This window comes from Mya arenaria, chromosome 17 (genome assembly GCF_026914265.1).
Source record: "Mya arenaria isolate MELC-2E11 chromosome 17, ASM2691426v1".
In the NCBI taxonomy this organism is placed as follows: domain Eukaryota; kingdom Metazoa; phylum Mollusca; class Bivalvia; order Myida; family Myidae; genus Mya; species Mya arenaria.
The window spans coordinates 22,633,025-22,658,646 of record NC_069138.1 but is presented as its reverse complement, the minus strand read 5'-3'; the positions used below and the strand labels follow the sequence as shown (position 1 = coordinate 22,658,646).

General features: G+C 34.2%; 1 protein-coding gene across 1 annotated transcript; it reads left to right on the top strand.

Annotated features, from left to right (window-relative positions):
• Positions 1 to 10,495: 10,495 nt before the first annotated feature.
• On the top strand, positions 10,496 to 16,036 carry LOC128223271 (uncharacterized). Its single transcript, XM_052932559.1, has 6 exons — positions 10,496 to 10,505; positions 12,357 to 12,961; positions 13,258 to 13,335; positions 13,533 to 13,652; positions 14,736 to 14,810; positions 15,801 to 16,036. The coding sequence occupies exons 2-6, from the start codon at positions 12,499 to 12,501 to the stop codon at positions 16,034 to 16,036; spliced, it is 972 nt and encodes a 323-aa protein (XP_052788519.1). The 5' UTR covers positions 10,496 to 10,505; positions 12,357 to 12,498.
• The last annotated feature ends 9,586 nt before the right edge of the window (positions 16,037 to 25,622 follow it).

Sequence of the window (25,622 nt, the reverse complement as noted above, 5' to 3'; positions counted from 1 at the left end):
CACCATACCGGTCTCAACAGCCTTAGCTGAGAGGCATTTCAGTTAATATATGATAATTATGTAAAACTAAATTAGATCATCTATGTACACTGAACGTCTGCCTGGACAAGCAATGCTGCATGGTTACAGTCATATGGACATTGACACTGAAAATGTAAGAATACAGTTCGCTGGCTTAAAAGGACAGAAATTTAGTCTTTTGTTAGACAAAGTTATTCAATTAGAGTATAATGAACATATTCGGGGCTTGTATTTGTTTCATATTTTAGCTCTATTTAAGAGATTAACATATATGTCGAGGTAAGGGTTTAATCAATAATACGTAATTCCTTAAACTGTCCATTAACCGCCCAGAATGCACCAGATTGCACCATTCTGTTAAAAAAATTCTGAGGGGGGGGGACATGCCAGCTACATTCTAGGGCTAGCTACACCTCAGGCCTTTACACCAGTATATGCGTATTGTAAAAGTGACAGAAGGGAGACAACCATAAGCTGCATAGCTTGCTTTTTAATTGTGTCGTGTTGAATTTGTTTTGTTCATAAATCACTTGTCTATTGTTCACGTAGTATTAACAAGATAAATCATTTGTTAATGCTTGAAAATGTTTTATTAATATCATTATTTTGTTAATGCTTAAACTTTGTATGTCTTAAAATGTTTTATTAATATACATATGGTTTAAATAAACCAAAGAACCTTTTCGATATAAAGTTGGCTACATGCGGCACGAATGATTTCAATTTCAGATGAATAGTATGATATCGAATTTCACAAACGCGATCAATGATTTGAATGGTTGAGTATTGGAAAATATAACATAAAAGTCCTCCTGCGATTTGAAGTGATGTAAATTTATCGAGTCAAACTTTCAGAAGATAAATTTGAGAATGAGCTATCTTACCTTCAGAAACGCCTAAACATGTGTTTGTAAATTAGTTGTTTAGGAGTGTGTGTGGATAATTTTACCCTGTAAACAATACCACGCTATGTATATGCCACTTTGTAATCCTTCAATATACGGTTTTATCCTTCTCGCTTATTTTTTAGTTAACAGGTGTGATAAAACCATCCCGATAGAAAAAAATTCCTACGCGTATTCACAAAATGTTGACATAGATAAATATCGTGCGTTACACACTCATAGTTTTAAAAATGATAAATATAGTCAAACGTTATTACTCAAGATTGAGTACATCTTAACTTATCGGTCAAGCATGTATTGCAGCTTTGATGCGCTTATATAGCAACACTTGTAATAGGTGATGCACAAGTCAGCGTCACGTAACTAGCTTGGGACACCCAATGACCTATCTTGAAAGGTTTCGACTGCTTTTTTGAGAAAACTCGTGTCTGTATATATCCGGTATGGCCAAGCGCTTTTGGTGTTTTAAAGTGTGATGTCTTGTGCGCCTCCGGCTTCATAGGAATACTCTTTATGGGTCCTCGAATGATGCAAGATGGGCTAGCTTACTTGTGGTGTAATACGTATGAGTTTGAAATGTTCATTGATTGAACCAAATGTTGTTGTTTTTTCATTTTCATTTGTTTCTTGTTTACTGGTGGAAATGGTCAGGCTGTAGTACGAAGTAATGATTTTCGGTCATTTGTTGTCGAACATACTTCTTGATAATATAAAGGTCATCTGCTTTCTGAAAAAGCTGCTGTGATATATTAAGCACGCGTTTGTGGACACGTTACCTACCGTGTTTCTGGACAACTTACTGGGTTCGAAGAACTTTCCTCTTGAAGGACTGCTCCGTCACGGTAAATGGCTTCAGGGACATTTTTTTGTCAGGGAGAGCGTGTCTCTGAGGTCTGGTTGGTATGTTTGCCTCTTGAATAGGCGCTTGAGTCGATTATCGTGCCTCAATTTCCATTCAAACCATTTTCATAGATCGAACGCCTTAATGACCGTATTTTGGGTTTTTAAGTTTACTTAAGTCATTATAATTTCGTAATATTGTTATACACAGACAGGTATAATTGGGTTTTTATTGAATATTGTGTTGGCACATGCCCAAAGGTAGATTTATTTGTGAATGGCACCAAACGTCAATTCCCAAGTGCTTGGTTAGAGACATACGACTGGCTACGATATTCAGTTTCTGAAAATTCAGTATACTGCGCACTCTGTCCAGTCTCCTGTTAGTATCTGCATCTTCAAAGGAAACGAAACATTTATCACCACCCCGGTATCGAAATGGTCGGATCTAGGAAAGTATATCAAAAGACATGTCAAGGACTGTTCAAGTCATCATCGTTGCTACGCCAGTGCTGAGAATTTTATGAAAATTGCAAAAGGACAAATACGAGCATCGCAGCACAGTAATCTAAAAGCCGAGCAGAGACTGTCGACAGAAATCGACATGTGTTAAGATCGATAATAGAGGTAATCATTCTTTGTGTTTGTCAAAATATTCCACATAGAAGTCATGATGACCGCAATAGTAACTTTATGGTTCTATTAAATGACAGAGTAACACACACATCCCCTGAAATCCAAAACGAATTAATAACTTTGTGTGAAGAATATATCCGGAACAAAATTGTAAAGCAATGCAACGATTCTGTTTGTTACTCGTTTCTTGCAGACAAGGCGACAGATGCCTCTACTATGGAACAAACCGCCATGTGTGTAATGTTTTATTCCGAGTCAGAAAATGACGTCCGTGAGGATAACTTTTATTCAAACCGAGTCAACCACTGGAGAGGATCTGTTCATTGAGGGCCAAAGGATTGTTGGGCCGGATATTACTAAGATGAGTGACTATGGTTACGATAGAGCCAGTGATATGTCGGGGTTTCATCGTTGTGTACAAGCTCGGGTACAGCAACTAGTTACACAAGCAATGTTTGTTCACTGCAAAGCCCATAGCTCCAATCTTTCGGTCGCACACACCTGCATATAAAGATTTGTTAGAAACCGGTTACATACGGTGCAGCTAATCAGTTTAGCATTCAAGAATTCTGCAAAATGTCTGTTTGCATTTCCAGAATAGCTGGGAAACGACCCTGTTGGTACATAATAATTGATCAAGCGAACCTGCTGAGCCTCTTTGAAACAAGATGGGCCAGTCGTGCGGACTTGTTCAACATCTTTAAAGCCGCATACACCAATATGGTAAATGCCCTCGGGTAGCTAGAGCTAGAAGGATTCCCTAAGGCGCGCAGCTTTAGGTGAGCCATCATTGGGTTCGACTTTTTCGTCTCCCTGGTTGTTGTTGAGAACGTGCTTCAGGGTGTTTTGCCGCTGAATAAACTTTTACAGAAGCGTGAGGCAGCCAGGGAGAGTTCTGAAAGCTATAGCCATGGCTTCAATAGAGATCGTGAACGCTTTAGACGTGAAGTTGGCTGCTGGAGGGTAAGATGGTCTTTTTGAGATACAAAGCCTTGTGACCTTAGTGCAACTTTAAACGATACAATCAAAACTTTGTACCCCAACATTTCAATATTTCTGGTAGTGCTTATCACCATACCGGTCTCAACAGCCTTAGCTGAGAGGCATTTCAGTTAATATATGATAATTATGTAAAACTAAATTAGATCATCTATGTACACTGAACGTCTGCCTGGACAAGCAATGCTGCATGGTTACAGTCATATGGACATTGACACTGAAAATGTAAGAATACAGTTCGCTGGCTTAAAAGGACAGAAATTTAGTCTTTTGTTAGACAAAGTTATTCAATTAGAGTATAATGAACATATTCGGGGCTTGTATTTGTTTCATATTTTAGCTCTATTTAAGAGATTAACATATATGTCGAGGTAAGGGTTTAATCAATAATACGTAATTCCTTAAACTGTCCATTAACCGCCCAGAATGCACCAGATTGCACCATTCTGTTAAAAAAATTCTGAGGGGGGGGGACATGCCAGCTACATTCTAGGGCTAGCTACACCTCAGGCCTTTACACCAGTATATGCGTATTGTAAAAGTGACAGAAGGGAGACAACCATAAGCTGCATAGCTTGCTTTTTAATTGTGTCGTGTTGAATTTGTTTTGTTCATAAATCACTTGTCTATTGTTCACGTAGTATTAACAAGATAAATCATTTGTTAATGCTTGAAAATGTTTTATTAATATCATTATTTTGTTAATGCTTAAACTTTGTATGTCTTAAAATGTTTTATTAATATACATATGGTTTAAATAAACCAAAGAACCTTTTCGATATAAAGTTGGCTACATGCGGCACGAATGATTTCAATTTCAGATGAATAGTATGATATCGAATTTCACAAACGCGATCAATGATTTGAATGGTTGAGTATTGGAAAATATAACATAAAAGTCCTCCTGCGATTTGAAGTGATGTAAATTTATCGAGTCAAACTTTCAGAAGATAAATTTGAGAATGAGCTATCTTACCTTCAGAAACGCCTAAACATGTGTTTGTAAATTAGTTGTTTAGGAGTGTGTGTGGATAATTTTACCCTGTAAACAATACCACGCTATGTATATGCCACTTTGTAATCCTTCAATATACGGTTTTATCCTTCTCGCTTATTTTTTAGTTAACAGGTGTGATAAAACCATCCCGATAGAAAAAAATTCCTACGCGTATTCACAAAATGTTGACATAGATAAATATCGTGCGTTACACACTCATAGTTTTAAAAATGATAAAAATAGTCAAACGTTATTACTCAAGATTGAGTACATCTTAACTTATCGGTCAAGCATGTATTGCAGCTTTGATGCGCTTATATAGCAACACTTGTAATAGGTGATGCACAAGTCAGCGTCACGTAACTAGCTTGGGACACCCAATGACCTATCTTGAAAGGTTTCGACTGCTTTTTTGAGAAAACTCGTGTCTGTATATATCCGGTATGGCCAAGCGCTTTTGGTGTTTTAAAGTGTGATGTCTTGTGCGCCTCCGGCTTCATAGGAATACTCTTTATGGGTCCTCGAATGATGCAAGATGGGCTAGCTTACTTGTGGTGTAATACGTATGAGTTTGAAATGTTCATTGATTGAACCAAATGTTGTTGTTTTTTCATTTTCATTTGTTTCTTGTTTACTGGTGGAAATGGTCAGGCTGTAGTACGAAGTAATGATTTTCGGTCATTTGTTGTCGAACATACTTCTTGATAATATAAAGGTCATCTGCTTTCTGAAAAAGCTGCTGTGATATATTAAGCACGCGTTTGTGGACACGTTACCTACCGTGTTTCTGGACAACTTACTGGGTTCGAAGAACTTTCCTCTTGAAGGACTGCTCCGTCACGGTAAATGGCTTCAGGGACATTTTTTTGTCAGGGAGAGCGTGTCTCTGAGGTCTGGTTGGTATGTTTGCCTCTTGAATAGGCGCTTGAGTCGATTATCGTGCCTCAATTTCCATTCAAACCATTTTCATAGATCGAACGCCTTAATGACCGTATTTTGGGTTTTTAAGTTTACTTAAGTCATTATAATTTCGTAATATTGTTATACACAGACAGGTATAATTGGGTTTTTATTGAATATTCAGTACAGTGGAAATGAATCGAAATTTACATAGTGAAATTTACATAGTTGTTTTCACAAATATAATATTTGTTATTGAATTCTGTCTAGCTAATGTTTGGATTCGATTCAAACTGCATGTTTACCAATGCCTTCAGCGGTGATCGGTGTCAGGTTTCTCTCTGCATTGATAAATTTAAACATTCTATTATCATATATTTCAAGTCCATTGTTAACGCTTAATGCAATACTGCCTGATAGCTTTTTTACATAATTGGAAGTCTTCTTTAAAACATCAATTTTACTAAAACAAAAACAATAGCGTTCATTACGTGGAAATTAGAATCAATTATATATCACGTAATCAGCGTCAAAGGAAGCAATCGAATTATTAAATCAAATAAGTGTTTAACGATCTGAAAAAAGAAAACATGAGTCTGTTATTATGAATAAAATGATGATGATGCCATATTGTATAGTATTGTAGGGGGCTCGCCCTAGTTTCACGTTAGTGAATGTACTTGACGCAAATTTATATCACAACTTCGCTTCAACTTATTGTAGGCCGTGTGAACAAGCTCAGCTTGGCTCTCAAGTAACCAATTCAACTCTGATATTGTGCAGACATTCTGTAGTTCGTACCAATTGTCAACCACGTATTGAAAACAGTTTATAAGTTTTAACAGTTTTATTGCATTAATAAAGGTGAAACATCACTCGAACTGGGTACCAATGTTTATACAGAAATATTATGTATTTATATCATAATATTCATTAAAAGTCACTAGTTTTCGCTGGTGCGCACGTTCCGAAAAACCCGTATTATATAATATAATTTATTTGTTATATTAGTTATTTATCTAGCGGTGTTATTTCTGTAGTTCAACGCGATTTCAATATTGCTCTGGTAATGCAATCTAAGCGAGATAACTCACAAAAGTCACCCTACTTGCTTATAAAAGTTGTCTGTGCGTTATATCTTCAATATGTATACTGCACTAGTAGGACTTTGTCAATGAACGTTAGTAAAACTACTTATAAATGATCAATTCATACAAAGTCACATAAGTTATACGTTTGCTGAGTGATTATTTTATCAAGTAGTTCTTTAATGTAACTATTGTAATTATTTCAGTTGAAACTCCGATATATTACTTTAGCAAACGTAACGTGGTTCTGCACTGAACAAATGCTTGACTCAGACTGCCTGCCAACGAAAATTTGGCAAAACGCTACTACCAATAAGAATGACGGCAATGCCACCCAAAATGTTGGCAGTGCCAAGAAAAATTATGGCAGTGACAACGACTTGAATGGCAGTCATGTGACTGCCACAAAATAGAACGTTTATGTGAATCAAAGGCAGCCATCTTGGAAAAATATGTAACTGATACAAAGAAAGGCTCCGGACATAGCCTTAAGTTTTGGAATGAAATCAAAAAGATGAGTCACCTTATACATGACTGCACTTGACCTTAAACGAGCGGAAGTTGCGCAGAAAAACAAAATGGCTGACATTGTGCGAGTACAGAAACTTTACGATAAGTAATGCAAGAAATATGGATATAACGTCGCACCAGCGGTGAGGAAAACAAATGCATCTTAACACCAACATATCGAGGAAAGCTATTGTTGAACGATTTAAATTTAAAAGCATGCATCTGTTGAAAACGTTCACTAAATGCTTACAATTACCGGGTGGGGTAAAGTTTATCTGAAATGCACTTTTGGCAAATGTAAATACAGAGTCAGTTCATGATACTTTTACCCCTCCGAATATCATCATGTTTTGAATAAAATCGGGTAAGTGTTAAATAAGATAACTTTAAATAGTATGGGTTACATTTATAATGTATTTATGTTAATAACAAGAACAAGTTTAACTTTAAATTAATGTCTTTTGTGTCCCAAAATCCGGGCACAACAGTATTAAGCCGTGTATCATTTTCATCAATCCCTGTCGTTATAATTTTAACCCTAGAGATTAAGATATAATTTAATTTTTCGATTTGTAAAACCTCAATCATCGGCACTGTTAAATGACCTTTATTTGTTTCCATACTATTACAGAAAATGCCCTCTTACGAAAGTAATTTTAGACTTTTTATTTCTGTAATTTCTCTTAATATTTGGTACTCATATCTAGAAAGAACTGCCAAAAACTGTTATCCGTACGTCTACTACATAACGATGCATCACATAAATATCTTTATGAACAACTACAGAAAAAAAACTCAGAGTTATGTTAGTAACATATAATTGTTTACCGTCGCCATGTGTTTCATTTTGGATAATATAAACAAGCATTGTTCCTACGGTTTTGTGTACAAGCGAACTTTTGTGAAGTAAGTAAACTTGTGCATGATCTCCGAAAATATTTTTAATATAATGGAAGCATTTCAATGTGCATCTCATTGCTACACGACAAAGAAACTATTATCTTTTAAAAAGCCCCAGGGGTACTTTTAATACTTTGATTTTATAGTCCGTGACTTTGTCTTCCGATTTAGCATGAACAATGACCAAGGAGTATAACGTCAAACTAAAACTTAATATCGCCATACAAATCAAAAACAAAAAATGTCGACCCGACACGTTTAAATACAATTAATGAAAGTACATGCTTCAACAGTCATTGATGTGGTAAGAAAAAAAGATGGGAGTTTGCACTACAATTATTTATTGCTGAAACACGTTCAAATACGTTTTGGTTAAATGGAATAAGCAGTAAACCATTTTCGGTAACGTAGTACTGAAAGGTCCTTATTTTGAAAGCACCCTTCTGACCTCATGGTGATCTTCCTGCCTTTAAAGAGTTAATTGCTTAAGACAATAAACTATTTGGTTTGTTTGATAACAGTTGAAATATGATTATGAATTCAAACAAACTCTACATATTTGGTAGATGAAACCTAATATTACTTCAAGTTTCTAATGTTTTCATTGAAATTCATACTGCTTTAATTATTCACTTCCTGAAACAACGTGCCCTTTTCTACCAACGCATTTTGCATGTATTGTGTTACAAGTACTTTAAAGAATTAGTGTCAGTCAGAGTCTGACAACACTGGCATCTAATGTCAGTTGATTTACTTCTTTAAAGTCTGGGCCACGATGTAGCAGGAGTTCAGTTGCAACTATGACCATGGTGGCTTGTTATTGTAGGCTGCATGGGTAATAAGCACGTAGTAAACATATTCACATCAGAGCTTTTTGTAGGAATTGTGTTACAAGAACTGTAATAAATTGTTGTCAGACAGATTTGGACAATATTTGTTGCTTTGGATGTCAAGCACTTAATTTGGTTTTGTACATTGCCATTTCTGCCACCTGCTGTCAGCAACAAGGTAGAAAAAGTCGGTGACCATGCTGTCATCTTCCCTCTTTTAACAGACTAGTTCCTATCCATTTTCTACAAACATGAATACAATTATACAAAATTTATTAATGAACACGATTAACACTTAATAAATTACTGCATTTCATTTGCCTGCCAAGTTCTAGTTGTTTTCTAACAAATATGTAGATCGAACGTCAAGAAGACAATAAAAAAGGCATATATGACTATTGTTTTTATCTGGCAATGGGTTTAACAAAGTATAAAACATGAAAAGGAAATATATTTTGATGTTGATTTCTGTTTAATTATGGATTTAGTTACAGTAAGTTCATATATATTTGTCAGAGGTGAATAAGAAATAAATGTATAGCAAATAAAATGGTAAATGCATATATAATGAGTCCCATTAAAAATATACAGGAAAAATAGTATAGTAGATTGTGGCAGCCACAAAGGCTGATTAAAATATACATACATTTTGGATCGGGACTTGGTTGAAAGTGACATTTCCCCCTAGAGTATGGTGCAAATGTCTATGATTGTCACAATGTTACCTGGGCTGGCTTCGGACTTAAACGCAACATGCAATAATTTGTTTTTAGCCTTTTTTGTCGTATAACCTGACGGTACAAGCAGGTGACTAGAACGGAAATTAAATTATGAAAACCTGACATAATTTGTACTAAGTAAAGAAAATCAAGGTAGCTCATCATTCAAATACATAAACATTCAATATGAATACTTTTTTTAAAAAGATGGTAAAAATTAATACCATGACCTTTCTTTGGCAGTAACTTGAAAACGACAGCAGTGTGTTACTGTGGACTGTAGTTCCTTATGATATTATCAGTGAAGGTAAACTGTGACAAAACAGTCAATGTTTACACTTTTACACAAATACTACAATGCAAGTAAATACTCACGTATAGGCTACACTACTCGTATAAATACATATTAATTTGCCATTCAATGACAATAACGATACTCCAGGACTTCTGCATGCTGTTGCCAAAAATTCCTTTAACATACTATGTATATATTTTATTTTAAAAAATGTTATCCACTAAAATTCCATTTCCGACGAAAATACATTCAATCCCCTCTCCCATTTTAATCATACCCAAACAGAAATGATGTTACAGCTGAAAATTCACTCTTATTGAGTGTTATATAATGTTTTTTTTAAACTCTGAAATTTTCCAGTCTACTCTCACGTACGATTGTTTTCAATGTTCAAAACCCTTCCGAGAATATTCGGTACCTCTTTGGCATTATCATCGAAGTGGATTTCAAAACCGAACGGAAAATTAACAGTAAAGAAGAACTCGTCATTTTAGTGCAATAGCTCAATAACAACACGTATAAATATAAGCAGATATTGAGTTATTGCACTAAAGTGAAGAACGATGCGCATAAAAAGCTGTAATCATCAGGTACCCGGTGCGGGACAATTTTAGTACATGTGCTGAACTGTATAAAACACCGTGTTTGATTTTCCTCTTTTCTGCATATAGGACAGCCGCTTTATGCATGTATCTTATCTTTTTCACAGCATGTGTACATGACAACAGCTTAGCTTATGTTGGAAATGTTACATTATTTCTTCAGATTGATTGCAGCATCAAGTGGCGTTTCTTGTCGAGTTTGAACCACCGCTGTTTGCCAAAACGACGACTACTGTTGACTGCTCAAAGAATGGGTTATAACGGTGATGTAATATGTCTTTCAATGGGGATTTCCGCGTTATGTTAACGATACAGGATTGCATACCGACCAAAAACAGTGGAAAACTGGATTTTTGAAAGCAATATGCGACTCGACTTTTGTCTTGACCGATAAATATATATAATAGTTTCAGTTATCTTCCTTTTTTGCCGCCAAAATCTATATTTAGTCGTTTATGAAATTTATTAACATTTAAAAACGTCTAAGAATCTGAAACAATTTACGAACTGTTGACGGATTCTTTTCACGCATAATACCTTTTTTAATCTTGTGCATTAAAATCCATTAATACAAAATGACGAAATATTTTGAGGAATTTCGTTAAAGTATTTTTTAATTTGGAGTATAGTTTTAAGTTATACTAAGTGTAAAACTGATATGCTTATCATCAGCATTTAGTTATAAAATCAAAACAAATTCATAATGCTAAGTAGGAGAGGAAGGGGGTATTGGAGCGAGGGTGCATATTAAGGGAAAGCGATGTTGTGCCCTCTAATAAATAGATAATATACCAGTAAAATGACAGAAGGACATCCATTTCAGATGGAAAGCATGCTTAAAATACGGGTCCTAGCCACAATAATGCGCGTGTAGGGAACTTTTTTTAACATTTGGATATTCATTTTGTTCCCTTAACGCCACAAGTCGAATGATTCATACCAATGTAAAATATATTATTTAACTGTAACTCCACAATATTTAAAACTGCATTGTTAAATAAAAGTACAAAAGTTACACAAAGTCAACAGCGCTTCGCCATTTTTGAACTATCTAGCAGGTGCCCGTTATCTTGTCGCCCAATATACTAAGCACTGGGATCTGTCATTCTTGGCTAGGAAAACAACCAGTGGGTTATGAACGCGTAGATGCGCTAAAACAAAAAGACTCTGAAGCGGCTTTTTATATGGATTATACGGGTCAATGCCACGAAGCTTATGACGTCAAAACATCCTGTTGAAATCCAGTGTTCACATAACTTTGATCAATAAATTATTTCAGCATAAAATGTTTATAAAGGATTATGTAATAATAAGATTTAATATGGAAAAAATCATTCTAAACTATTAAATTAATTGAGTTTAGGCAATTATTGTTGAAGAATATAAACAAAATGATACAGCTCCGTGGAAAATGTAAATACTGGCATTTCGACTTTCAACACATTATGTTTTCAGTGAGGTGCGAAAATGATTTATTTGAGAACGGAACATAATTTTGATTATGATTTTAATATATAAATGATGGATGAGTTTCAATTAAACAATAGTATGTTTTCATTTTAAAATAAGAACAAAAAACTAATATTATTTAACGATATAAGGTTGTTTTCTCGTCACGATAAACATGAATTGCTTGAAGTCATTCAGATTGAGCAACTTAACTTGTCCTCATGCTATTAAAAATTAAAAAAAAACTATTTGGCAGGCCGATGTTCCGTAATAAATCTTACAAATATAGAGCAGTCTCTTTTACACCTACTATGATATAGGTATTTTTTATAAATTATACTAAATAGAATATTCATATATAATATTCTATATTGTTAGGCATTTATTGAGAGAATTACTCTTGTCCGTTTTTTAATATGTAATATATATGGCGTTTAACTTTTTTAATTTTGTGTTTCAGGTTGTATTTTCGTAGAAATAAATAGTTATGTAGAAAAATGTGTAATGAGAAGTAAACATTTAAAATAGCAAAACTATTTAAATGATAAAATCCTATATTTTGAAGATATTTGAAATAATTACACATGAACTCTCTTTCTGCTTTTTTGATATAAAAATGGAAAGGAAAGTTTTCATAACATTATGTATGTACTTATGCAATGAAGTATAAAAAATGGCGAAAGCAGAAATCCTTGAAAATGAAAAAAAGAGTACCTCACTCTTGCCTTGACGGAGTGTGGAACAGAAGTTCTGTGTAAACTGTTACTGGAGAAAGTTAAAGAGCTTACGCCAAAGGATCACCCATCAATGCCATGGTCATTAGACGAGTTCTTGCATTATAAAAAGAAAGACATTTTGTCAGCTATTGTCAAAGACAAAAACAGAAGCAAAGAAAATATTCTCTATCCTTATAGAAGGGACACTGATTTGGAGGAATGGGACATCTCTTTGTGTGTTCACGTTATCCTTACTGCATGCGACCTAGATGCAAATAATCAATTACACAGACAACTGAAAGAAGACATTTGTAATCTTCGAGATGTTAGGAATAAAATTGCTCACAAGGGAACTTATAAATTGACAGAAACAATTTATAAGTATTACTTTGGGCGCATACAAGGTTCCGTCCGTCGTATTTGTATAAATATGCACGGACCGACTTTAGAAGACTACTTTCTAACGAAACTCAAAAAATATGACGGTCTGGGTCATGTATACGTAAATGGGCTGATTAAAGACAATACTAAAACCGTAGAGGTCATAGACGAAGGTACGGACTTTTAGAAAGGGGTTGTTAGTCATTGTTAGTTGTTATATATTTTGATCATTATATATTGCTATTAACTAGTTGACAAGGGAGGGTTAAAGTTGAGCACTATTTAATAATAAACTTTAAAGTCATTGCGACATCCACTTGTGGGTCTATGTATAGACTACATTTGTGATGCTACTTCATGAAAGTATGACTATGTGTACAATTATTCAAGTTTAAACTTTCTTTTGGTGTAACACATATATGAACACAAGTTTTAAATACAAATGCAGCATTAAGTTCCACTTTTTAAGGTGATGGTACAGTTGAAAGCGGATTGCAGCAAATAAAGTCCATCACACAACAAAAGGGCCTTACAGTAAATATACCAGGTAAAAAAAGATTTTTCAGTGATATCCTCAATATCAATATTCATTCGAAAGATGAAATATTACATTGCAGTGCCCTCTTCTCTGCATTTGTAGCTACATGTTTTGTCTTTGTATATTAGTTGTAGGTAATCAGTCATCAATATAACTAATTTGCGGATTGTGTTTCTTTTTTCTGTTAAATTTCTTATGTTTCTTAGTTTTGGATGTTATGCTGATGTTTCGAAACTACAACAAGGATGACGAACATGCTGTGTCCGAAAGGCTGCATCAGCTATTTTCAGAGGCATTAGAGAAAAAGAACATCTTTGAAATAGATGGTTTGTATATTGAGAATGTAATCGAAAGGGAAAATCAGTTTTAGATTTATCCAAAGCCAGGCGATAACACGGTTTTTTTCATAGAACAGCCTCAGTGAAATCGACACATATAGAAAAATAAAATAAAGGGATTTATTTGCATTGAATAATATGCCTTGCGAACTAACCTTCTGGGTGTTAAAAGACAATCATAAAATAAAGGCATTAACTCTATGAGTTTCAACTGAAGTCAAGACGAAGAATTAATATTCTTCTTGTCATGTAATCAATTGTATTTTTTCAAGAAGTATATGATTTTATTGTAATAGAATTGATGTCGACAATTCCGTACACATGTTAAGCAAGGCCCTTATTCCTCGCTTTAATACGTGTATAGTATGCCTCTTTTACTGAGAAGAGCTTTTGTATTTGTTCGCTATTGATAGTAAAAGGCTTGAGGAAGTTGCTACAACATGGAGTAGCTTTAAGATGTATTCAAATTATGTTTATCAAAGTTGAAAGTTAAGAGATTTACACGCATACTGTGTAAACAGAAGAAACAGTTTAATCTTAAATTGTTGGCGATATTCAATAGAAATAGTTTGAGACTACACGGAAGTTACTCCCCTTTCAACTTTGTTTCAAAGGTTTAACCTGCTTAAGATTTGCTTCTACTTAATTGTTTTCAAAACGACAGGCGATGACAGACAAATAAACCTAAATAATAGTTAAAGCAAAGACTTGATTCGGTCATGAACAATAAATGTATTAAAAATGAATCAGTTGTTTCAAAATACGTTCCTATTTTAGGATAACTATAAGTTGTATGTAAACGTAAGGAACAGTAAAATAATGTTAAAAAAATAGAATAAACATATCAGTCTTACAAGCGTTTCTGCAATAGCTTAAAGATTGCAAAGCAAATACAACAATACTAATCGCGAAATATCAGTGAGGTGCGAAAATGATTTATAAAAAAGAAATTAAAGAAAGTATAATGTAATGATAGTCGTATACACTTAATAGAATATCCTTCCGTAGTATATTCTTTCATATTATTACCTGATGTCGCTTGAATAAAACAATCCAGTTTATATTTTGCAGATGAAAATCAATGTGTGGATTTCCAGTCGAAATTGAGAAACGAAGTGTTGTCACTTGTTCGGAAACTGTTCCAAGGTAAGGTTTCAATTCGTAACAAGAGGCATTGTTCTAAACAAAATGACTTCTTTCTTATTCAATGTTATGATGGGATAAAATGGACTATTTTTACAATTATTCCTCGTAGCTTATTACACTATTGTGTGTGTTGTGTGCCAAGCTTCCGTCACGGTGTCACATTTGTTGGTACACGGACGACCTGGTTTAATTTTGAATTATCTAAAATGATGACACTATGGCAGTACGTTTTTACATTATCTGGTATTCTGGTGGTATTTTTATCCGATTAAAGCTAAATTATGTCTAGATTAAAGAATTGAACAAATTGTCAAACTAAGTATATGTTTTTGTTCATAAATGCCTCTTTTGACATTGATAACATTTTGCTTTAACCGGTAAAGTAAGAAAACGGTTACAGTTATGGTGATAGTTTAAGTAGTCCAACTTAAGGAATTAAGAAACATATTTAAAACTGAAAGACACTCATGTTTGCATCCCTGACCATTGAGCATCGAGTATTATTCAATGATTGGTAGCTGACCATAATATTTTAGAACAACTTGACAGATAAAGTTTCGAAGGTTTATTGAGGGTAGATCGTGTCCCGTCTCCTCTGATCAGTATTTCCGGGACGCTGGTAACTGCGCTATCGGGGATAGAACAACTGACCATTTAAAAGTTTGCTAAAGGTTTTGACGTCACTGCCCTCGAAGCATGCTGCAACACGGAAATCGGAATAAACTCGATTTGAATCGTTCCTTAAATAATTGCATCAAATAAACAATATGACACTGACTTCGTGCTCTACTGATGTTATAAGACACACGAATATATAGTTAATTTCTTTACTGAGTATGCTTTGCAAAAATGATTTCGATTGTTTTGTTAATTTATGATATAAGGAGAAAGAAAGGTTTTAAAAAATGTTAGGTTTGCGTCCTACGATTTATCGCTGCAAATTCATTTTTGATCTACTCATATTCAACTTGATATGTATTATGTTGACAGAGAAGAGAAACATAGCAAAAGTAAGCACTGGCTGCCTGGTTCTGACAATTCAGTGTCCAGATTTAGACAGTGTTATATCCTTCATTCAAGACAGCATTTCGGGAAGGCTGACGGACTTATTTTCGTCTTTGGAAGAGGTCATGAGAACTGATCCATCAAACGAAAGTTTTGATGTTTATGCTGGCATTACAAAGCAAAGCTGTTGGAGTCTCCTGAACACACTTGTAAGTATTTGATTATGCCTGTTTACTAACAATTTTCTCTGTGCTTTGCATTATGACTGCATAGACTATAATTTACGGCCACACCAATTTAGTTTTTGTTTGACGTATTAAAGCCAACATATCAGAGCTGCGAGCGAAAGAGAAAATTAATCTTAAACATAAGCGGGCGATATAAAACGACAATTTCAACAAGTATAACTGTTTATCTTTAAAGAATATTGTTAAAAGAATAGTGAGATGCTAATTATCTTACAGTTCATGTTATTCCCAATAGGATACATGAGAACTACTTTCATATGCTAGTATGATGGAAATAAAAGCACGTGGTTCAGCAATTGAGAACCAGATAGGCTTTTCAAACCTTTTTCATTGAAAGTTCTTGCAATAATTTTTATGAAAAGCTACAAAAACAAGCGAAGTAGGCAAAAGTTTAAATATAACCCTCGTTTACGTAATGACACATGGTAAACGCCAAACACAAAGAACACATATTAAACAAACATTCACAAACAAGAACATTGATTAACAGCACAAAACTTCAGAACAACACACTACATAATATGATATCTAGAAAAACTAGGGGTATGTATCAATGATTGTAAGGTATCGCCTTGGAACGGTCAGTAAAGTGTTGGGGTTTTAAACTAGTTTTGTGTTAAATGTATGAACAAGTTAGGCCAGTATCTAAAATATATAATTATTATGTGGGGCAAGTAGTAACATAAAATATAATTTCTTCTGATCTCTTTAATATATGCTTAATTTAGTAGTATTCGAAGCTAAATTTGATTTTAGATTTTAGATTTTATATACATTCAAGATATTTAAAGGAATGTTATTAAGCTAAATCATTACAACATAAAATGTCGCCATTTTAACAGCTTTTAAAAACAAAAAAGTAAATAGATCAGTCCGATTTACATGTTGACATTTTGGGTCGAAACATTACTTTCCTTTGAAATAAAGTGATCATGTAATGAAAATATCATTTTCAATTCTAAAAGGATTCCAACAATGATTCATTTTATAATGTGTTTGCTGAACAAATAGTTATCTGTTGCAGTGATAAATTATCTGATTGATGTAGACAATTTCACCACAGACTGACCTTTATTATAACTCCGACAATGAAAAAACAAAAAAAAGTGATACTTATCACAACACAGATACATTTGCATTTAATGGGTCTTTTTAACGGGTGGTGGAGGAGGGGGGGTGGGGGGGGGGGGGCACCAATTTTCATACCCCATCCGTAACTCCAAAGTGAAAACCAAATTACTTTCCTAATCTAACCTTGTTGTGAAACTGCATTATTCAATACTAGTAGTTAACTTAATTACCATATATTTCATTTCGTCTTGTTGAGAATTTGTGGTTGTGATACAACCTCTGCGTTGCCTGTCAGCCTCCAAAGAAAGATATACCTCGGCTAACACATAAGTCCCATACACACTTGGGTGCTGACTAGCCGGTCAAAATATTTGCATTTGACCCTCAGTGGTGTGTAATTAATAAACATTTTCGGTGTAAGACTGCAATACATTTCACAATTAGCTCCTCGTGCTGCGTTGTCTTTGTAATATTTGCGTTCTTTACAGTTATTTAACTGTGGCATTCATTTACGTTACAGTTGTGCAAAAGTGGCATGTTTTGTACTTTCTTTCAGTCCTGTAGAGCGTATCTGGCCATCACTTCCATTACAGTGGTGTGTTGGTGGTTGTGGATATCTTTCCACGAGCATGCTAGTAGCATTTAGTTCACATACAGTTGTTTACATGTAACTTTTAACCTCCCTTACATCGGTTGGGAAGTGGCCTTTAATGTCCCTATTGTGGTTGACAAGTAGCCTTCTCTCATTTTACAATATATTTTAATTGACATTTACTCCTCTAACAGTTGTGCGTTAGTAGACTTCGCTTGTCATAATGTGGTATGTTAGGGACATTATTTTCTCTTACAATGGTATGTTAGTGGATCTTTTTCTTTATAGTAGCGTGTTATGATTGCATTCGTTTGTATTTACATTTGTGCATTAGTCGCATTTTTCTTCCCACTATGGCTTGTTAATGGCATATGCCTCCTCTACAGTGATGGGTTAGTGGCATGCAGTGCCCTTACAGCGTATGGTTAGTGGCTCTCTATTACAGTTGTTTGCTTAGTGGTCTTTGCTTCCGTAACAGTTGGTTGAATGCAGGGCCCTTACAGCGGAGTGATAGGAATATTGGTGTCCTTTGCTTTCCTTACTTTGTTTTGCTAGTGGCTGCTAGTGGCTGGTGTGCTCCTTACAGTTTGTGAATTGCAGTGGCCCTCCGTTGTCCAACGTGGTGTGTTTTAGGCCTGTCCTTATCTTACATTAAATTGTTAGTGAATTTTGTTTTTTTCACAATATCATGTTAGCGGCATTCGCTTTACCTGCATTGGTGCGTTCACTTCCTTTACAACAGCTGAATGGTTTCGATTCCCTGTTTTTGCGTCAATATGTTCCCTTACAGCGACGCACACGTGGCGTTTACTTCTATTACCGTGGTGCATTAACGACTTTCACTTCCCTTACAGTGGTGGCTTGTGATCATCGTTAATCTCGAAATGGTACTTTTAACGCTTTCGCTTTCCGCTACAAAATGTGCTGGTAGACTCCGTTAACATTATTTTTTTGCATAATTTATCTTATACCGATGAGTGAGTGAATGCTTTTTAACTGTTAGAGTATTCAAGGAATTATCATATACACTTAATTATGTTAAAACGTCATCAGAAACATCAATGCTTTTTAATGCTTCACAAGAAACCAATTATTGTCATTTAAGTGTTTTAAAAATGACGATTATTGACGAATAAATATCATTTTTGTGTTGCCGTAAGCGGACTGTCAGATAGTAACAATTAACTGATTCTGTTAGTTTTGCTAACTTTTATGGAGGCAATTTACATGTATCATTACAAAAAATAAATTACTTTATTTACATTCTGAATTAATATGTATTTGTTTGCGACCTATTATTCGCCCGTACCACTTTTTCGCCCACCCAGTTATAACCAGTCAAAACGAAATATTTTACACAAATCAGTCTGGCGTTTCATTGTGGAATCTTTTTTGACAGATATCATCTGTTTTCTGCGTTCAAATGTAAGTAGTATGTGGAATTAGACCCAAATAAACATTGTTTACACTTCCGACCTTGTAAGTTGCACGCGGGGATGACGTTATCACGCGCGAGCTCATTTGCATGAGGCCCCGTAAGGATTTTTACATTTTCCTTATACCTTGGACTATCAGAGGACATTATTTCTTTGTCATTATAAAGTATAAAACCGGTGTTAAATTATACAAATACCCTAAATTGCTGTATTTTAAGTTCATTTTTTGAAAAAGCTAATGGTAAAACCTGAAAACGGTTAAGTAATCGCCGATTTTTTTCGTTTAAGGGAAGCAACTCAAATTTGAATTAATCATTACATTCTTGTACGGACATGCGTTGTCCCTCTTCGGAAATCTATAAATATGCATACTTTGTAGGTAATGTTTCAAGAAGGAAATCCCATAGTTTTTTTTTTAATTTTCTGCAAAGAGAAGGCTTACCGAGTAAGTGGTGTATCATTTTAAACATACATAAACAGTATTTAAGAGTTAACATATTATATTTATTGATCAATTGTCGTTTTAAACAGTCGCTAGGCTGGTCAAATAAATTAAAATGTTTGAAGATATACTATGGAGAGAAAAATATGAAAAACATCGTAAGAACAGCGAATTTATGGTACAATAGGATGCTTTTTTCAGCGAAATAATAGGGGTCCTTTGCACGTGGGAATATTCGGAATCTCTACCTTTTTTAAAAACAAACTACATAGTTTTTGTTGGAAGAGCCAACCTGTCTGAGTGTAAAGTTTTATCGTAATAGCTATCTTGTGTCAAAAGTAACATAGGAAAAACCTCCATTTCCGGCCGAAAAGGGGTCGCTAACCAGTAACTCATAAAAAATGAACCATGAACTTTTAATATCCTTTTACATTGCATTGTCCTATGTAAAATGGTTTCATTTAAAAATCAAATAGCCTATCTGGTATACGTAGTTATGCAATACATATCATGTGCTCTACCATAATTTATGTAGTATTCAATCAATAATGTTTATAATATTTACTTTTTTCAATTTGTATTTATAGTGTACGATGTATCGAAGGAATGTCATCATAGCCGTTTCATCATTGACAGTTTAGGACAAAACGAGGGTGTTTCTATCAGAGTTTTAAACTTTCTCGGGAGCATCCAAGAAAAGGAAAACACTGCTGATTATATTGAATAAGATCAAACAGACGAAATGAGAATGCAATTGACAAAGAAGCTGGGACAGTATATTGTTCAGCCTGGTTTGGAAATGGATATTTTAATAAAGGATAAACATGAGAAAGGTAATGTAAAAAGGTAACAGTTCGTATTCAAACTGCCAAAAAGAATATGTTTAGGTTTATTAAAGTAACAAAATCTGTGATTTTGTTGGCATTGTTTCATCAAAACTAGATTTTCTATTAAATAGTTTTGTCTTGTTTGTGTAAGTTTGTGTACGTACAACAATAAATTGTACGTAATAACGGCTAATAAACGCAACGGTGAAAGATAATCACTACAGAACCTTAAACAATACCATAAGTTTACAGTTTCACAAAAGACAATTCAAATAAGTAATATCGAAAAATAAATACCTAGAATAAAGTGTACTGTCATTCGTTTGGAAGTAAATAAATAACTTCACTGATCCTTATATTATAATGTCGAACAATTAAGTCCAGAGGTTGTCTCGACTTATTGTTAGTATTATAACCAAATATTGTTATAAATTTAATGGTAGGAAACAATTTCCGTATTAGTTAGTTCGTTGGCATTGACTAGTTAATTGCCTCGTACAATTCAACACAAGACGGTCAGATCAACGTTCAAACGGAAAATTTGGAAATTATTAGAAGGGAACTACGTCGAAAAACTTCGATCGCTTGTTTAATATTTTGACTAGGATTCATGTTTACACACATATATCGATATTAACCCTCACGAATGCACAAATTAAATTTCGATGATGTTATGAAATTTACATACCCTTCGAGATATTCACCTATCTATGTAAATACTATTCAAAACGCAAAGGGAAGAAATCACAAACATCTGAGTGCCGTGGTCTCTATAATACGGGCCCTGTTGTACTTCTTACATTCCTCTTAAGACAGTACTGTTTGATTATTTAGATCATTGTATTCTTGCTAAGTGTCGAGTATGCAATCATGTGAACTTTATTTTAAACATCATAGTTTTTTTTAATTGCTTATTTTTGATAATAAATATGATTTAACTTGTTATTATTACTTTCAATTTATTCTCAGATATGCTCCGTTTATATAAACTGGAAGAGATTAGAATTAAAGCTGGTGTCAATCTTAACTCATAACTAAAAACCTTAAGTTCATAATTGTTAGTATTTCAGCACTTGGGTTTCTTATGCCAAAAAGATTGGCATATAGTTATCTGATAATCTGTCCGTCTATCCGTCCGTGCCCATGGTTTCCGATCAATGTCTGAAAAACGCACAGGGTTCTTAAGCTTTATAGGCAGGTCGGTTATGATCAGCAGATAAAGCAAAAACTCTAATTTTGAGGTCAGATGGTCAAAGGTCGATGCCGTTTTGACCTTAAGTTTACCTTCAGCTAACAATCGGTTTCCGATCAATTTATGAAGAACACTTTGGCCCAAGTACATCAATTTCAACTTAAGTACACATTTGGTAGGCAGGTTGGTCGTAATAGCGGGAGAACCCTCTTGTTTTCGAAGACAGTAGAACAAAGGTCAGGTCGTTGTGACTGTAAGCTGAATATACGCAGTTTCCTATCGACAATTGAAAACGCTTGTTGAAAAGGCATGGATATCTCAAACATGGTAGAGGTCCCTTAAACATGACCAGCACCCTTACTATTTTGAAATCAGTGTTCATGAGTCAAGGTCGTGATGACCCTGAGCTGAAATTCTGAATTTGTTCAATTACTGAAGAATGATTGTACCGTAAACTTGGTATACTGGTGAACTGCATCTGATTTTGTTAAACCAAGTTTCAAAAATATCTGCGTCGTCTTTAATGCGTTGCATCAAAATACGTCTTGTAAAATATGTGAAAACTAAGGTGGTTATTGAACCAACAGTTTCAAAATTTAGCAAAGTTTCATTTAAATACGACCAGGCAAGATTACAATGATTATGCAGTCAGTTTGAGATATTAGGAATATTATGTTAGTCGATTGATCAGTGGTTTGAGACTTGATACAATGGTACTCAAGCGTATACCCTACTTAATTAACCAAGTTTGATAACTCTTGTTTGCATTTAATGCAAATAATTGCCCTTCATTATTCCACTTAGAAATTCTGGTTAAGGTTTTGCGTGCAAGCACGCACAAGTTAATATCTCAGCAGCTTCTTGAGGTATTGCATTTAGACTTTATACAGTGGTACTCACCATCCAACCTACTTAATTAACCAAGTAAGATAACTCTAGTTTGCATTATATCAAAATAATGGCCCCCTTTTTAGACATGGAAATTATGGTTAAAGTTTTGCTTGTTGCCACTTTTAAGTCAATACCTCAGCGAATTCATCATGTATTGCATTAAAACTTTACACATATGCTCCAAACCATTTAACCTTCTTCAGATTATATAATTTGTGCCCCTTTATTATCAGACTTAGAAATTTTAGTTAAGGTCCTGCATGTTTACACACATAGGATAATATCACAGCAACTACTTGATGTATTGCATTGAGACTTTATACAATGGTATTCAACCACCCAACGTAATTGAATAACCAAGTTACATAACTGTATTTGCAAATAATGGCCCTTTATTATTAGACTTAAAAAATCTGGTTAAAATGTTCCATGTAACCACTTATGTTAATATATCAGCACATCATGTATTGCATTGAAATCTTATCTAACAGTGATCCATGCATGCTTCGCCAAAACTTTTCAATGCTTACACTAAAAAGCGGCAGAATAGTCGGCGCGCTTACTCTGTGACAGCTCTTGTTTAACATAGAATTGATCATATACATAATAATCTCACTGAATAGCCAAATATAATTTACTAGATCCGTCAATAGCGTTACGTACATACTGTGTATGCAATGTTGGTTTAGTCGTAATGAATTGCAAGTAGCATTATGAAAATGCTTAAGCGTGCATTAATTTGCGGTTTTAAATAGAATTGACAGTGCTGTTTAAAATGGGCATATGTTTTGTTCAATATCCACTCATATCCAATAACGTGAAGAAGATAACTTCCTGTAAGTCAGTGTCGTTAAGGTTATGTAATCCCTTCCCCTTTATTAAGTACAGTGATAAACAAACATCTGACGGGACAGGCGCTGACTCTTCGTCGTTTCATTTATGTTCTGCAAGTGAAGTAATCAAGCGTTGAAACCATTAATAGTTGCATGGATTTCTATAATATTTACAAAGGGTTAGAATGTGTTACACTGGCGTTAAAATATTGGTTTGTTTATATCCGTACTTGTGTAAGCCAAGTACCCAAATGTACAAGGAACTAACTGATGCTGTAAAACGTTGTCATACAACATCGACGTCATGATAAACATGTTCCCCGTCATTATACATTGTCTTCTTGTCGTTTTTGAAAAACTAAGCCGCATCCTTTGTTTGTGTCATTTAGAATAAATCACTTCGATTAAGGGAGTACAGTAGCTTTTCATATGATATTATACCAGCAAAAATAGTCTTGAAATAAATGAAAACATATTTTCAGTTACATACCATGTCACAGTAATGTTTTGCCGAGAATAGAATACCACCGACCATTGTATAGCAATATTTTTTATTGCATATATTTGCAATATAATTGATAAAAGGAATATCATAGCTCGCTGTGTGGAAAATACTCAGAACTCATAATATTGACAACAAAAAGGTAAGGTTTTGGATACAAATTTTATTTTAGAATTTGTTAAATGTCTGTTTATCGAAAATCGAAAGTAGGGTATTTCCATTTAGATTACCTGGAATGCATGTGAGGAGACGAAGCTTAAACATGGCGGGTGTGGAAGGTTCGTAACATTTACTTCGTGTTTGCATATCATATGTTGTGTTATTGCTCGTTTACAACAAGTCAAACTTCCAAACACCTTTTACGATACGTTTGATTATAAACTAACTTTCATATAAATGTAACGGCGATATAAGTCTTTACTTTGAAGAAATGTATAATTGAGTTAAATGTTCTGATTAATATTTGCTGCTTAATAAGCATAATATAATATCAATGATACATGTTTACGTGTATATCTGTAAATAAAATATCACATTTCTGTAATACATTTTGCCTACTTTTTTTATTCGGAAGCCAATTATAAAGTGAATATTTAAAAACCTCTACCAAATTAAGAAAGACATATTATATATGCCTATGTTTTGTGCCTTCAGTTTCTAGGTTACGAGAACGATATTGGGCTATTTACATTCACTATTTATGATATTTATAATTGATACGTAGTTTTAACATGACTACAGTAGAAGGTTTTCAATATTGATATAATTATTCTTACGTGGTGTTCTAACACATACGTGATTTTAATTAGTTGTATGATATCAGGTTAACTATATACTGCATAATACATCAACAATAAGAGCTCTTCTGATACATTTGCGTATTGATTATTATTATAATTATTGTTTTGAATGACTCCTTCTCTAAAGCTTAAAATGAAGTGAATGCTTACGGCCATGAATCAAATCATTATGAAATATTCAGATAATTAACTACCATGCATATTTTCAATAGCACATTGTAGTCTGAGTGTTCGATTGAAATTACATGTGCTTGGTTCAATGCGTAACTTTACATTTGAAGAGAGGCACCGAACGTGACAATATGCCAATACACGACATTTATTTCTTTATAAAGCGTGAACCAAGTAACGTCATCGGTAATGCGAATTACACTTTTATGGCTGGTCACAAAACATAGATGCATACCTGTACAAAATTTAAAGTTTATATATTTGTTACGTTGGTGGTTTAGTACTTATAACTACATGCGACATGGGTCTGATTTCATTTGAATGGATTTTTATTTTAAATATGTCACCAGCTAGGTACAACATATACGTATAACAGTACGAAAACCTCATGATGGTCATTTATCAAAAGTAATATTAAGATGTATGTCCGTTCGGTTAAGATTTTTTCGGATAATGAAACCAAAACATGTTCAATATCAAAACGACGAACGTGATACCTTAACTACTTTGAAAACAAATCTAAATGAAAAAAATGGGGAAACCTAGGCGTCTTGTCATCAAGAATAGACGACCAGGTTTTATTTCCATAAAAATAAAATAAAATCTTCTAAAGTGTACAGTGAATGATTCGCATACAGTAGTTTTACCCTAGCATTTATTTTCTTTTTGAAACAATTGCCTCAGACCAGAATATATTAACACTGAATTTGCATTTTTTTGTTCGACCTCAGATAAGTAGATCCATTAATTTAACCATGCTAGAAATTCTTATCTTGCCCGCGGGCGAAGATAAAATGCCCGT